Source organism: Vidua macroura, chromosome 6 (genome assembly GCF_024509145.1).
Source record: "Vidua macroura isolate BioBank_ID:100142 chromosome 6, ASM2450914v1, whole genome shotgun sequence".
In the NCBI taxonomy this organism is placed as follows: Eukaryota; Metazoa; Chordata; class Aves; order Passeriformes; family Viduidae; genus Vidua; species Vidua macroura.
In genome coordinates this window covers 55,254,163-55,267,852 of record NC_071576.1, presented here as the reverse complement: position 1 = coordinate 55,267,852, position 13,690 = coordinate 55,254,163, and the positions used below count along the sequence as shown (strand labels likewise).

The 13,690-nt window shown below is 39.3% G+C and overlaps 1 protein-coding gene across 4 annotated transcripts in view; it reads left to right on the top strand.

Annotated features, from left to right (window-relative positions):
* The first annotated feature begins 3,294 nt into the window (after positions 1-3,294).
* The window catches only part of SHANK2 (SH3 and multiple ankyrin repeat domains 2), a 248,362-nt gene continuing 237,966 nt past the window's right edge, over positions 3,295-13,690 (top strand). For 3 of the 4 annotated variants that reach the window (XM_053979757.1, XM_053979756.1, XM_053979755.1), the window contains exons 1-2: positions 3,295-3,395; positions 9,217-9,436. In XM_053979757.1, the coding sequence (XP_053835732.1) occupies positions 9,233-9,436 (204 nt within the window). In that variant the 5' untranslated portion in view covers positions 3,295-3,395; positions 9,217-9,232. Of the gene's footprint in view, positions 3,396-9,216; positions 9,437-13,690 lie in introns of those variants that run through there. The other variant, XM_053979758.1, reaches the window with a different exon arrangement.

Below are 13,690 nucleotides of genomic sequence, written 5' to 3'. Positions count from 1 at the left end.
ACCCCTGTAGCCCAAATGACTTGGTGATTCTGAGTCTAAGGCACAGCAAAGAATCCAGGTCCTTGTGTTCAGGGAGGCTGATTTTTATTTTGATTCTGCATTGAGAGAGGGATACTTCAGAAAACAGCCTTGCTGTTGTCCTAAACTGTCTCTAAATTAAAGGTGTTGTGAGCTGATAGCCCAGGGTGATTTAGCATGCTATTTATTTTTAATACTAAGTTCTAAGCTAAACCTGGCATTTAAATAGCAAAAGCTGGAGGAGTTTATGAATCTGTATTTTCACACAATAACATTCTTTCTATTTTTTGTTTCCTTTCTTTTGCCTAATGGTCACAAACATGGGTCTCATTCTGTTTTCTTCTTGCCTAAGAAGTGATATTTTGTTTCTTGAGCTGTTTACTGAAGGTAATAATTAAACCTTGGTAGTCAATGAGGAAACTGGCTCTTTTAATCAGTTTGAGTTGATTGCCTAATTTTTGGCTGGCTATAATTTGGTAAAAATGAGTTTATCTGTATAATGAGTTGAATCAAAAATCTCAAAGATCAAGAAAACAATTTATTTCTCAGTTATTCTACATAGTCACTGGGTCAGTTTGGCAGATCATTTAACCTCTCTAAGCCTGCAAATATTTTCTCCACTCTGTCATCACCATCCTTCACCTGCACAACCCTAAAGAATGTCCTTGGTTGTGCCATGAGCATAGGCTGGAGTTTAAATTAAAGCCCAAAATATGCTTAGCTTGCATTGGAAAATAGCTGGGAAAGATGCAGCTATAAGGTCAGCAGAGCTCCTTTTTCAAAATTACCTCTGAAAAAGGAAAAAGTCAGGGAAGTTTTTCTGCAATTAAGAGAAGCCTGGAGACCATCTGTCCTTGGGAACCAGGAGCATTCACTGCAGACAGACACAGATGGGCAGAGGGATGGTGAGGACAGGGCACGTGGCTGTGCTTGCACTGGAGTTTGGCTGAACCAAGGGCTGCTCACCTGCCCTGCTCCTCCTCTGCCCTTTCTGGGTCACTGTTTGTTTGTTGCTTCCCATTGGATTAAGGAAAGAAATGAAGCTGGTGTGAAGGCCAGGGAAAATCTCCCCCGATGGGCTCTTTGGCAGGGGACTGGCCTGGAACTACAGACCTGGAGAGTCTGAGCTCTGTGCCCCCAAATCCCACCTGTAGACATTTGCAAACCACTTTGTCCTCTGCAAACCTCAAGGGGTGTTTCCTGCTGAGTTGAAATAGAAATGAATTTGTTGAAATTAAACGAGAAAAAAACCCTAGCCTACACAAGGAGAAAGGGTAATTGATTTTATTTGTTGTGCCTGCTCTCAACCAAAGATAACTCATCCTTTTATAAGAAAAACAGAGCATCTATTTGAAGCTTTGCTTTTTTTTTTTAACTGGCATGTTATTCCATTGATTAAACTAAAGCAAACAATGAGACTACTTCTGTCAACACAGCAAATCAAATGCCATAATAGTCCCCACCAGGATCACATCTGAGGAAAACTCAGGTTAAACTTCATAGCAAGCTCTAAATGCTAACCTGTGTGCAAGGAGAGGAAATCTGCTTTGTCTACATTCAGAGCTTGATCTAATCTACATAACAAAACACCAGTGGTGCTTCTCTGTTAACACTTTATTCTGTTTGTATTTGAATTATCAGAAAAAAATGTTCTATGGGTAAAGAGGAAAGAGGTTGATAAACATCAAATGCAAATTAACTAGCAACAGAGCTGCTTTGTCCGTTGGGGATGTGAAATTGAAGTAAATATGTTCAACAAGCTTTTTTTTCAGAGTCCTGTTGTAAATCTTGATAAATTCTCTTATGTCCTTTCCCTTCCAACATATCATTATCTTTTTGATATTTACATAGCTAAGTGCAAGCAGAGGCTGGAAGATAAAATGCCTTGCCCTATATGGTAAGAAAATTTGGTGGACACCCCAAAATGACCATTTAATCTGTCTTCTTAGGAACAGACAGTGACTATTAAAAATTGAAGTGTTGTACTACTTCGGTTTTGCTTCAAAAATATGTTGTAACTACTCACATTGTAGCATTCTTTGTTTGGATAAGTGAAGGGGAATTTTTCCTTTCATTCAATGCATCTGCAGCTTATTTTGTCATAGAAAACTTCCAGGATGGGGCACCCATAGCTGCTGTGGGCAACTAGAGCCTCCCCACCTTCACAGTAAAGAATTTCTTTGTGATATCTTATGTAAAAGCTGTTATGTTATGAAGAAATGCCTTTCTGGATCCAGAACTGGATGAACTTTCCCATGTTTCAAGTTGGCTTTTCATACCTTGGCTGTTGTTTTGCTCATGGATACAATGCTGAGTCCAAGAAGGCATCTCAGTTTTTTGGTGCAAATCATGTATCTGGGACAATGTGCTTGGTGCATTTCCTAAAACATTTTGCTGTTTTCCACCCTATTTGGATTAGTTATTTAGCTGCTTACTTACTTATTTAGCTTTTTTTTTTTTTTTTTTTTTTATCATCTGTGTAGAGTGGTTTAGAATGCTGGGTCAATACATACTAAGCAGGTGAATTTTCAAATTGAATGTTGCTTTTACAATTAAGTACAAGCAATTCCTGTAAGGATCTTATTTAATGCTTCAAAGTGGTTACTATTTTCCCATAAAATATATAAATTAATATTTATAAATATATAGTTTCTAGTGCAAGGAGTATTTAAAGAATGCCTTAGGAGCACTGTTGTCTATCTGTTGGAAAGCAGAAGTTCTAATAAATGTGAAAACTAGAGGTGATGCTAAAAGCAACTGTAGAAATGAACAGAGCTTGGAAGGTAGTGCTGTGGGGCTCTCGGGGCTGGGCCTAATTCCTTGTCTGGAAGAAGGACCTTTATTTAAAGGTCAGCCAGAATTGTTCTGGAAACCTTGCAGGGGCTTAAAAGAAGCCACTTAAGAACTTATATTGCCACTGGGAGTTGGCCTTTACTGCAAACTTCCCTGTGCTGGTTAACATTTATAAATACTTGCTATGTTTCCCCCATTAATATGTTTGAATCATTTTTGTATCCATTCTAACCAATTTTACTGTTCCACCCTGTGCTAAGTCTTTACACTTGGTTCCTCTTCCTGCCAGCAGGTTCTGTTTTCTCATGTTGAAATCCTACTTCAAATGTTTTTCATGCTGAAATTCCACTTCAGACATTCAAAAGCTTTTTCTACATCTGCTTCTCTGCCTGTCTTCCAGCCTTCCTTATTCAGCAGAAGTAGTTGTGTACATATTCCTCCCCAGAATGTCTCTTTACATCTGCCTGGCTGAACTTCAGCCTTTCCATGGAGATACCATGACCAGCTGAATAGTTTACAGAGAAAATAAATGCTAAGTAGAAGAGGCAGAGAACAAGGGAGAAAATTAGCATCAAAGCTGCTTGGTAAGAAAAGAAACTCAAAAAACTACCCTGTATTTGCAGAAATAGGCTGCTTATGTAGATTTTGTGTGTGTGCAGCAGTGATATAATGGTGAAGTACCTATGTTTAAGAATAATAAAAAAATTACCTGCTTACAGACCCACTTTAATCATATGATGTTGGCATTTAAGACTCTAAATACCAAATGTTAATGGGGCTTAACCTCTTCTTAGCAAGTCTGTGCAAATAGACATGAACAAGAGAACTCAGAAATCAGTGGCAGGTTTGGCAATTTATTCACGCAATTTTCTTCTTTGTTTCCTTAGAAAATGAAAGGTGGGGTAAAGTCTCACTCTTGAGCCCTTTTGCCAAACTATTTGACACTTGTGCTTGTCATCCAGCAAAACAATCAAGGGCTGCATAAATCTGCTCTTTAGCAGGGCAGTGAAAACAATCTCCTGGTGATGCTGATGAGAACCAATGGATATGATCATTGACTTTGAATATTGATTTCCAATCAATAATTCAGTTTGGAAGCGTGAGATGCCACACTGAGAAACAACAGCTTCAGAGAAAAGTACAGGAGGAATTTTTGCTCATCATTCTGGTACTGTAACGTTTGTGTCAGAACTCATCTTCTAAAGTATTTATCTGGGTGTTTCAGTTATTTAACAAAAAGATCAAAAATACATCACCAGGAAGTGAATTTAAGTGAGGGACTGCTAAATGCAAAATAAAACTGTAATCAGGGGGGTGGTTATCCCTGTCTGGTGGAGCTGGGAGAACAAGGGAGCTTGAAGTGCCTTGTCTCCCTTGAGGTTTTGCTGTGGATTGTTTAGCACTCCTTGTGCATGTTCTGGTTTTCTTCTTATAGATATTTTCTTTTAGGTTTTGCCTTTGCCTGGCTGAGTTTTGTGTCTGTGGCTTTCAGCCCTAGCCTGGTTGGAGTTGTGGAATTTGGGTGCTGCTAACATTTCCATTGGGGTTAATCAGATGGTTCTGTTTGTGGACATCTCTTTCCTACCACTTGGGCAGCGGTGTCTCAGATCCACTCTGTGCTGGCAAACATTAATGCTGACTTTGGATAAAGTGGCTCTGCCCTTTCAAGCCCTGGCAGTTCACTTCTGGCCCTGTGCCATCTTTCTCCTGCTGCTTCTGCAAACATTTGCATAGTGATCCAGTTCAGAGGCGTGATGGATGTGGAAACTAACTTCCCAAACAAAAAAAAAGCTTGAGTTTGACCTGGATCAGTGCTTTGTTTTGCTTCACTGTTCGTGTTAAAGCAGTCTGGGGACAAGTGTGGAATGCTCTGGGGTGAGAAGGAGGGTGGGCTTCCTTTTTGGGAGGCAATGCTGGTTACTGCCAGCTTTGAAATTAGAGTGCAGAGGGAGCTTGAACCCATCAAATTGCAAATTGTCCTTTGGAACTGGTCTTCAATTCAAATTTTCCTCTGACCTTTTCTGCCCAACCAGAGAGAGGTGTGAAATGCATGGTGTGCTGGGACTCAACCCCCACCTTCAGCTCTGTCTGAAGTGCATTTTTGTTTTAATATTACTATAATTAGAAAAGAAAATACTTGATCTTCTCCAGCATTTTAATTTAGTACCTCATCAAGCTGATTCTTGAGCAGATATATATATCTGCTGAATAAAGCCACAGAATCCAAGTGTTGGGAGCTCTGGCAGGTTTTATACAGAAATCCCTTTCCTGAATAGTTTTCCTAATGACTAAATACCTCTTTCTAGCAGTGACTCTTCCTCTCCCAGCAAACTTTTCTCCCAGTCTGGTTCATGGCATTACTCGACCCCTGACAATGCCCACTCTGTATCCCAGGTATTCCCACAGGTAGGTTTGTAACTGGCCTCACAGCAGCAGTCTGGAGGGCTTCTCCCTGCAGGCAGCAGGGCTCCTATTGTGCAAATGAGTGTTTATATAAAAACAGATTGGTTTTATCTTGACTAGGAGACACTGACCCCTGAATTTGAAACCTTGAGATGTGGCCTTAGTGACCTTGAACAAGACATTTGGTACTTGTGCCTCAGCTGTGTTTTAGGGACAAACAAGACCAGGAGGGTTTGGTACTTTGCAGGGTCAACAAAAATCACACAGAGCCATAAGTAAGCTGAAGATTTTCAAACGTGGTTTTTATAGTGGATTTATCTGATAATACCTGGATGTTCAATGAAGATCCCCTGTCCGGTGTGTCTCTCTATTGATGATATTTTAAACCCTTTCACATCAAGTTTACAATATCTAAGTTAAAAATAATTATCAACATGTATACTTATTAAATTCCTTCTGTGTGATGTTCAACAGCCTTCAGGCTCCAAAAAGTAGATTAATCTATTGCTGCTCTTGGTTTTCCCCCTGCTGTGTCTGTTTGCACTCACTGGAGCACACCTTTCACCCTGAGAGTGAGCTCTGGGAGTTGATTTTTTTTCCCATTTAATAACCTGTGTACTGTTTAATTCCAGCCTTTTACAATATTCTTGTAGGAGTTTTCTTTTATTATTTCTTAGAGAAAAAGGGAGTTTGATGGTCATAGTTTGGACTGTTTCAAATGCTTCTTAATGGTGTGGTGACAGCAAATGGCAGAATAAGAAATTCCAGCAGACTTTGTGAAAGCTGTGGGCTGGACTGAGAAAAAACATCTAAAAATAGCATCTGTAAAGGGAAGGCAGCAGTCTGAGCTCTGCTTCATTCATCTGGCCAGTTGGTCTGAGAAACATCACCTGGTCTTAGCCCCAGAGGCTGGGTGCACATCTTGCTGCTCCCTCCAAGCTAAAGGGCAAGATGCTGGGGGAAAAGCCCAATAATAAGGGGAGCATAAAGCTGTCCTTTCACCCTCTCATCTTCCTGCTTCTTTGTGGCCTTCCTGTGTCAAAAGGAGTGTTTAACCAGCTACAGCTCAAGTTTGCTTTGCTTAGGGGATGTGCAGAGGTCAGGACAGTGCCTGGAGCTGGGGCACACTCAGTGCCCAGGAGCTGAGAAATGTGGACAGACAACATGAGGTGGAACAAACCCTGTTGGTGTGACACTTTTCATTGTGTGTTTATTGCCAAGATGATAATAACATCTGTTTTTATTCAATTACAGAGAACCTTGTCAGCACCTAGCACTTCTCTACACCAAAAGCAGTCACAAACTAAACATGATCAGTTTAACTGTAAGAATCCTATGATCCTATGATCTTTTTTTTTAAGAAAAGGAAAAAAGGCATCCCAGACAACCATGATAAACCTAATTTGTGTTTCAGCTGTATTGAACCAATGAATTGCCAGCTAGGATTTAGGAATCTGGGATGCAATATTTTCATGGGTTATACAAGTATTAATTAGTAAGCCAGGCAACTTGCCTTATTTTTCTGATGTAGTAAATTAGGTTGTGGAAAAATCTTTTGGAATATCCTTGGGACAAAAGTGAAACAGTTCCTAAAAGATAACAGCTTCCCTGTGGGAGCTGTGATAGCCAGTGGCACTGGTTAACAAATGGTGGGATCTTCCATCTCCACACAACTTGAGCCAAATAAATTGCTAGTTTCTCCAGTATTGAAATAGTCTTGTTTAAAAAAATGGTGTTTAAATTATCTGTTTTTCCACTGTCCTGGTGGAGCCCATATCCTATTCATTTTGCCACTGTGGATACAGGCTTTCATTATCCTTTCTGTGCTTACTTATGCATTATTTTCCAGAAGATTAGGTGTCTTGTGCCTTGTTGAAAAGTCTCCAAGGAGTTCTTTGTCCCAATATTTATTAAACTTAAAGGCTTGATTCCTGGGAGCTGGTTCTTCAGCTGGAGATTTTCCTTTCTTATTCTAGAATGAGCTATTTCTGGGAAGTTTTTGCATGAAAATCTGCTTGCCAAAACCTGGGGAATTTTTTTCCTCCTAACTCAACTCTTTATTTGGCTGCTGTATAACTGCAGTTTACTGCTCTCTGTCAAATCCACTGCCCTGGAATGTGTTGCACTCTCAGATGACTTTAGGGACAGACAAACCACGTGATGGTCCTTGTCTTTCTGCCCACACTCACTGGCCTGTACCTCTTATGCCCTTAAATTCTGTGTATTGCCGTGCTGTATTTTGGGTTCACATGTTTTAGCAGTGGCAGATAAATAGAGAAACCACAAAAGTGTTTATGCTTTTTATTGACTTAAGGTGCTTTGGAGAGCAGCATTAATCTACAGTTCACTGAAGCAGCAAAAAAATGAAATACTCCCTGCAGAGTTTTCCTTTGTAAATAGAGCCTTGCATTAAGCTGCTGTGAACTGTCTTGCTTTCAGATTTCTGAATGCACTGGTTTTATCTTCATTAGTCATTATAGCTGAGGGTAATAACACTGGAATTATCCTTCATCAGAAACAACAATAAGGCTTGATGATGTGGGGGTGTGATGTGATGTGGGAGTGCTTGTCCTTGACCTCTAGCTTCAGGCCTGACTCACCACTGCCCAGCCAACCTATGGGCATCTTAAAATGGGAAATGACAGTGGCAGCCTTTGGTTCCTGCTCTGGAGTCATTGCTGGGACAGTGACCAGGCAGTGAAGAGGGAATGACTTAAACGAAATTGGCTTAAACTAAAGTGTTAGGCACAGTGGTAAAAAATGTTTTTATCTCTTGCTGCTGTTTGACTTTATTTACTTGGGCTGGTCTGGCTGAGAGAGCAGTATAGAAAATGTGTATTTGGGTACCTCAGTACAGTCACCTGGATTATGAGTGGTCAAGTCACTTTACCTTTCTGTGCTTCACTTCTGCTTTTTTTTGTCTCTTTTTGAATGTGACCTGACAGTGGAATTGCTTGTTTGGATCTTCATTTATTTATTTTATTTTAATTCTAACCGAATTTTCTATTTTGCATGAAAAAGCTGAGGAATTGTCTTGGAAGATTACTCACAGGAAAAAAAAAAGAAAAATAATACATTTTTTAGCCTCCTAAATCTGAAAAATTATATTATGTCCAAGCACTGCAGAGTTTATTGTTGGTCTTTTCAGTTTTTTCCACTGTAAATGTCTTCCTCAATTTTTCTATAGAATAATAATTTTCATATCCTGGAGCAGCTTTGAGGTTGTGGGACAAAAAAAATTCTTTTGCTCTTGTAGGTGGAAAAGCCCAGAAGGAAAATGTTCTGCTCTTCTTAGTGTGAGACCCCTGATTACAAATATCTTTAATCTGGAATAAACATGACTTTCATTTTAGCCTAAGCTATATCACACATTAGAACTGCTTCTAAACTGAGTATATACAATGGACAGATCTGGGTGGTGTTGGTTAAAAAGATGTTGTGTGGGCCACAAACCACAGAGCAGCATCTGTGTCTGTCTGGCTCCCTGTAGGATTTCATTTTTTGCTTGGTTCCACTATTTGGGAATACTGACTTTTATGAAAGCCTCACCTGTGCAGATTCTTGATGTACAGGATGATGTTAGTTTAGCATTTACATTGATTCTCTGAAATGTCTTTTCACTGGGAGGAGGAAGCTTCAAAGCCAGACCTAGCTCTTAGCACAGTTTTCAGCAGTGCTGGTTAGCACAGGACTGGGTAATTATGCTGTTTTTTTCTGGATCCTTTGGGAGGTTGGGTGTGCCTGGGAAGGAAGGTCATCTTTTTTTACTACTCTTTTTTCCTTCTCCTGCCCTTCCTCTTCTCTAGTAAATTGGTGGCCAGATTTATTTCCTTTACACTCTGCCTACCCACATAATGGACAGAAAGAAATAAAAGGAGGATAAACCATAAAACTTCCTTGTTAAATGCATGTTATTTCCAAGAAGAAAAAAATTTATAGCTGATTCATTTTGAAGACTTGAACTGCAACTTATTTGTTTCTTTTCCTCCTTTGTATTGGCAGGATAAAAAACTTTAACATGCCTCGTAGCCCTACATCAAGTGAAGATGAAATGGCACAAAGCTTCTCTGACTATTCTGTTGAGTCTGAATCAGACAGCTCTAAAGAAGAAACTATTTATGACACAATTAGAGCAACTGCAGAAAAGCCAAGTAGCAGAATGGAAGACAGTCAGAGCAACACTTTAGTGATTCGAATTATCATACCTGACCTGCAGCAAACGGTAAGGCAGAGTGCACTACAATTAAACAAAGTGAAATTAATGATTAGCTTTGCTGGCTTCAACCTGCAGTACATCTGTTCCCTTTTCTTACTTTCTTTTTTGATGTGTTACAGACAAAATTCATGTTTTGTTTTAATGTCTACACTTTGTACCCCAGTGGTTTATCTGACTGGTTGCCTCAACTAAAGGCACCATCCCTTCTAAGAGAATTTAGTGTGCTGACCTGATGAAAGCCATGTTCATAAAGCAAAATATCTCTCTGATCTGCATTCAGATATTTGGGGTAAAAGAAAGACTTAGGAATCCATAACCTCATCAGAAGATGAAGATTGAATAAAAAAATTACATGTTAACTCTATGAAAGCCTCATATATATACATATATATATATATATATATATATGGCTTCTCTAGTTCCTCTTCTCATGAAATAGTTTGTGATTGACACTAAACTGGGGTCCTGCAAGAGGTCATCAAATTCTCTTTACTACATTTGTTGTCTTTCTCTGTCAACCTGCCTCACAAAAGACATCCCTTTTAGAGAGCCTGTGGCTTTTAGAGTGTAAAGATGAGGAAAAAGAAGCACAAATAAACCTTTCATTCCTCCTTTGCTGCCGTGCCTTTACTACAGGGTATTGTTTCTGAACCTTCCAGCCAGAGAAACCAACACAAGTCCTGTGATAGGAATGACAGTGTCATGGCGGAAAAGGTCTTGGGAGACACTGATTCCATCTTGAACCACAATTTGTCTGAGTTTGTTATTAATTATCTGAATTACCCTGGGTCTCCTTGAATGCTGATGTCAGGATTTTCAGTGGTGGCACCAGCCTTTTGAAATTTCCATGATTATAAAAACACATCAGTTTAATGGATGTGAGCCACATACATCACTCTGTGCTGACATGGAAGAGCTACATCATGCCTTGCTGCTGTCAAAAATCTATCTCCAATGAAACCCTTCCTTTCTGCTTAATTAAGTTCATTTTTAGAATGATAGAGATGGGCTGGCTGCAGCCTGACAGGGAAAAGCTGTTTTGACAGTGTGCCCTCAAGTGTGGTTCTGGAGTTCTTTTTTGATGATCTTACCAGCTTGCTCTATCTGTGACCCTGTCAATGAATAGATCCATGAAAATGGAATGGAAATACCAGCTTTTCTTGCTATGTTTACTCTGCTGTTAAAACCACAGGGATAGTAGCTACCTGAAGTCCTCTTATTTAATTACTCTGCTTTTTAGATCAGTAATAAGTTACTTATTGACATTATCAAGACAAATTTAAAAATTAATTTTATAATTTGTTAGTTTTTATTGCTTTTTTTTGTATTTCTTTTTCTTTTTCAATAAACTCTTCATTAAAAGTAACTGAATTGTTTTAAGTGGTTCTAAAGCAGCTGATGTACTTATTTATCAGCCCACAAACTCTTTGCGCAAGAAAGTGAAACCTGGATTCAGGTTAGCAAACAGAAATATTTGTGGATTAAATGTAGTGAAGAAAACTGGAGAAGATCAGAGTTTGAGCTGTTGTACAGCTACAAGCCAGAGCAAACATAGGCCCCATTTCCTGTATAATTATGATTAATTTAACATATAAGGTGTTTAAAATTAGGCTGTTTAATCAAAGAAGCATGAAATAACATAATTTAGTTTTCTTTAGTTTTCTGCCTTTTTTTTTTTTTTTTTTTTTTTTTTTTTTTTTTGTTTGTTTTTTAGGGAGTTATGATCAAGACTATATTTGTACTAAGGAAGACAAGTTTAGGGGTTTAGATAAAATTCAGCCCACTGGGAAGCTTTAAAGCCTTAGACAAACTCCCAGAGAATGAAGTTTGCTCATCTGTGGTGGCTGTGGTACAAACTGCCTTTATTTCACTGCAGGTATGAGATAAGCACCAAGTACCACAACTAGGATGTGCTGCCATGGAAAATTTTATAAATTACCAGACATTGTAGGATGTCTGTCTTGTTGCTCTTTTATTCTCATTCGAAACTTAGAAGGCAATGTGAACCTTGACAAGTTCATACAGAGCCCTTAAGAACAATTGCTTTTCAGTTCTTAGATCAGTTATTTTTTCATCTCCTTCTCAGTTCGGGTGATAACCCAATTTACTGAAACACTACTTGGTATTAATGGTAATTTCTTATTGCCTCTGTGCATGACCTGTATTCAATAAGTGTCATCCTTCTCACAGGAGGGTGGAGAATAATCGAATGAATGACTGAAAGATTTCCTGAGCTCAGTAAAATTCCTGAGGGAATGGAGAGCGTGGAAAGCCCTCCACAATCTCGAGGAGCATGAGTAAAACAGCTGTATTATCTGGCATATATTATTTGGTCTGCATCCAGGCCCAGTCATCTTGTATCCATTTCCTTTTCCAGCCTGTGTAGGAACAAATCCCAAGTGATGCTGCCTATAAGTGAAATCAGCCTGGTTCTTCAGGAGCTGTTGTCAAGAAAATCTCCTTTACTTTGATATTCTGACAGGATGATGTTTTGTGCTTAGAATTGCTCTTTGCCACAGACACTGAGAACAGTTCTGTCAGCCAGTTGTTTTAAGGAATGTTTTCATTGTTTTATTATCAATACATGGTGCTTGTTCCACTCTTTTGTTTTACCCTGTACTTACATGCTCCCTCTGGTTTATGTTTAAAGTCAAAATGCTCAGATCCATACATTTTATTAAATTCTGAGGCTGAGATGGGTTTGGGTCTGCTGAAGACTTCTCTGAGACACTTTCTGCCCATCTGTTTTGCTGCTCCACTGGAATAATGAGCATTTACTGATTCCTCCCTCCCCTGGGTTTTGGAGTTTTTAAAATTATATTAGACTTTCCATGCAAAATATTGTTTGGTAAGTGGCAGTTTGGTATAGCAACAGCTTAAATTGGAGCTACTTTTTGGAGTTCTGTTTCTGCATTGCTTTTTATACTTTTCTATCCTTTCTTTACTTTTTTTTATTATTTGTTGGGTTTTAGTATTAAGAATCTTTTCCTTTCGTGCTTTTACTTCTCAGATAAAACACTTTGTTTACTTTGTGCACTTTTTACCCTAAAAAAGTAGGAACCCAGTTGTGACAACTGCAGCTTGAGTACCATCTTTCCTTGGGATGCCTCCAATTTCACTTGTTTCCAGATTGTGCTGCCTCATAGATACTCCAGGTTTTCTTTTGCAACTTTTCCCCAGTATTCTTCTGTATCCTTCTTCGTGCCTGACTGCTCCTTGCTGCTTTCTGTTTGCTCTTCCTTGTTTTATCTTCAGTTTAATAAGAGAAGCATTGTGCTGCTGGTATCTGTTCACATGCCCTTGATCTGGGCAGGTGATCAGCTGACAGCCTGGCCAGACTGGTTTTTCTGACCTGTCCCCTCATGAATTCTGTATTTCCTGAGTGCAGCCTGATGGAGAGCAGTGTTTCAGCAGAGAATCAAGCTGAGCACAGCACAAACCAAAATGTGGGACTTGCTCCCTTTTCTTTCCATGATGCCAAACTCTCATTTGTGTTTCCCACTCTTTGGCTGTCACATCTTTATTATCAACATCTCCCATTGAAAGGAATAATTCATATTTTGATATCCTGATATTTTTGGAGGCAGCTGTACAAACCATTTTGTTGTGTCCCTCAGTCACAGCACAGTTTGTGTGATTGACAGCTGAGCAGAAAGATGTGTTTGCTGATTGATTTTAAGCTGATAAATACTATCCCTCAGACATTCTGTATCATAAGCATTATTCCTACTGAATTAATATCATCCTTTCAGCTGAGGGAGTTGTATTTTCCCTGGCTTCCCATCCTGTCCTTCATTCAGTGACTTGTTCTCACCAGTGTGCAGGAATGCAAGATTATAATTGACCATGTCTCCTGTGATCCAAGGAGCTTTCACATCCCAAACACAGGCCTTGCATCTCAGCAGCCACTGCTGTTGTGGTGTCTTGCTGCTACACTTGCATTTTGAGGGGCCTGCTGTGGTTTTGACAGTGACTTTGAGCCACTCAGGGATTTTTTTGGGGCTGTTCTTTGTGGTTTTTTTTACAGTGACTGTATCTGTCAGTGCAACACATCTTTGTTTCACGTGCTTCTGTAGTTCCTTGTCACTAAATGATTCCTATTCTTTAATTTTTTTTCTTGTCATTGAAGATTAGAAAGTGTTGTCCATTTTTTTTTTTGACTCTGCTGCTGCCTCCTTTCCTTGTGGTCACCATGCCATGTGTGCCTAATGAATTGTTCCTTATTTCATAACTGGAGCAGCCTGTGTGTAGGTCCTGCTG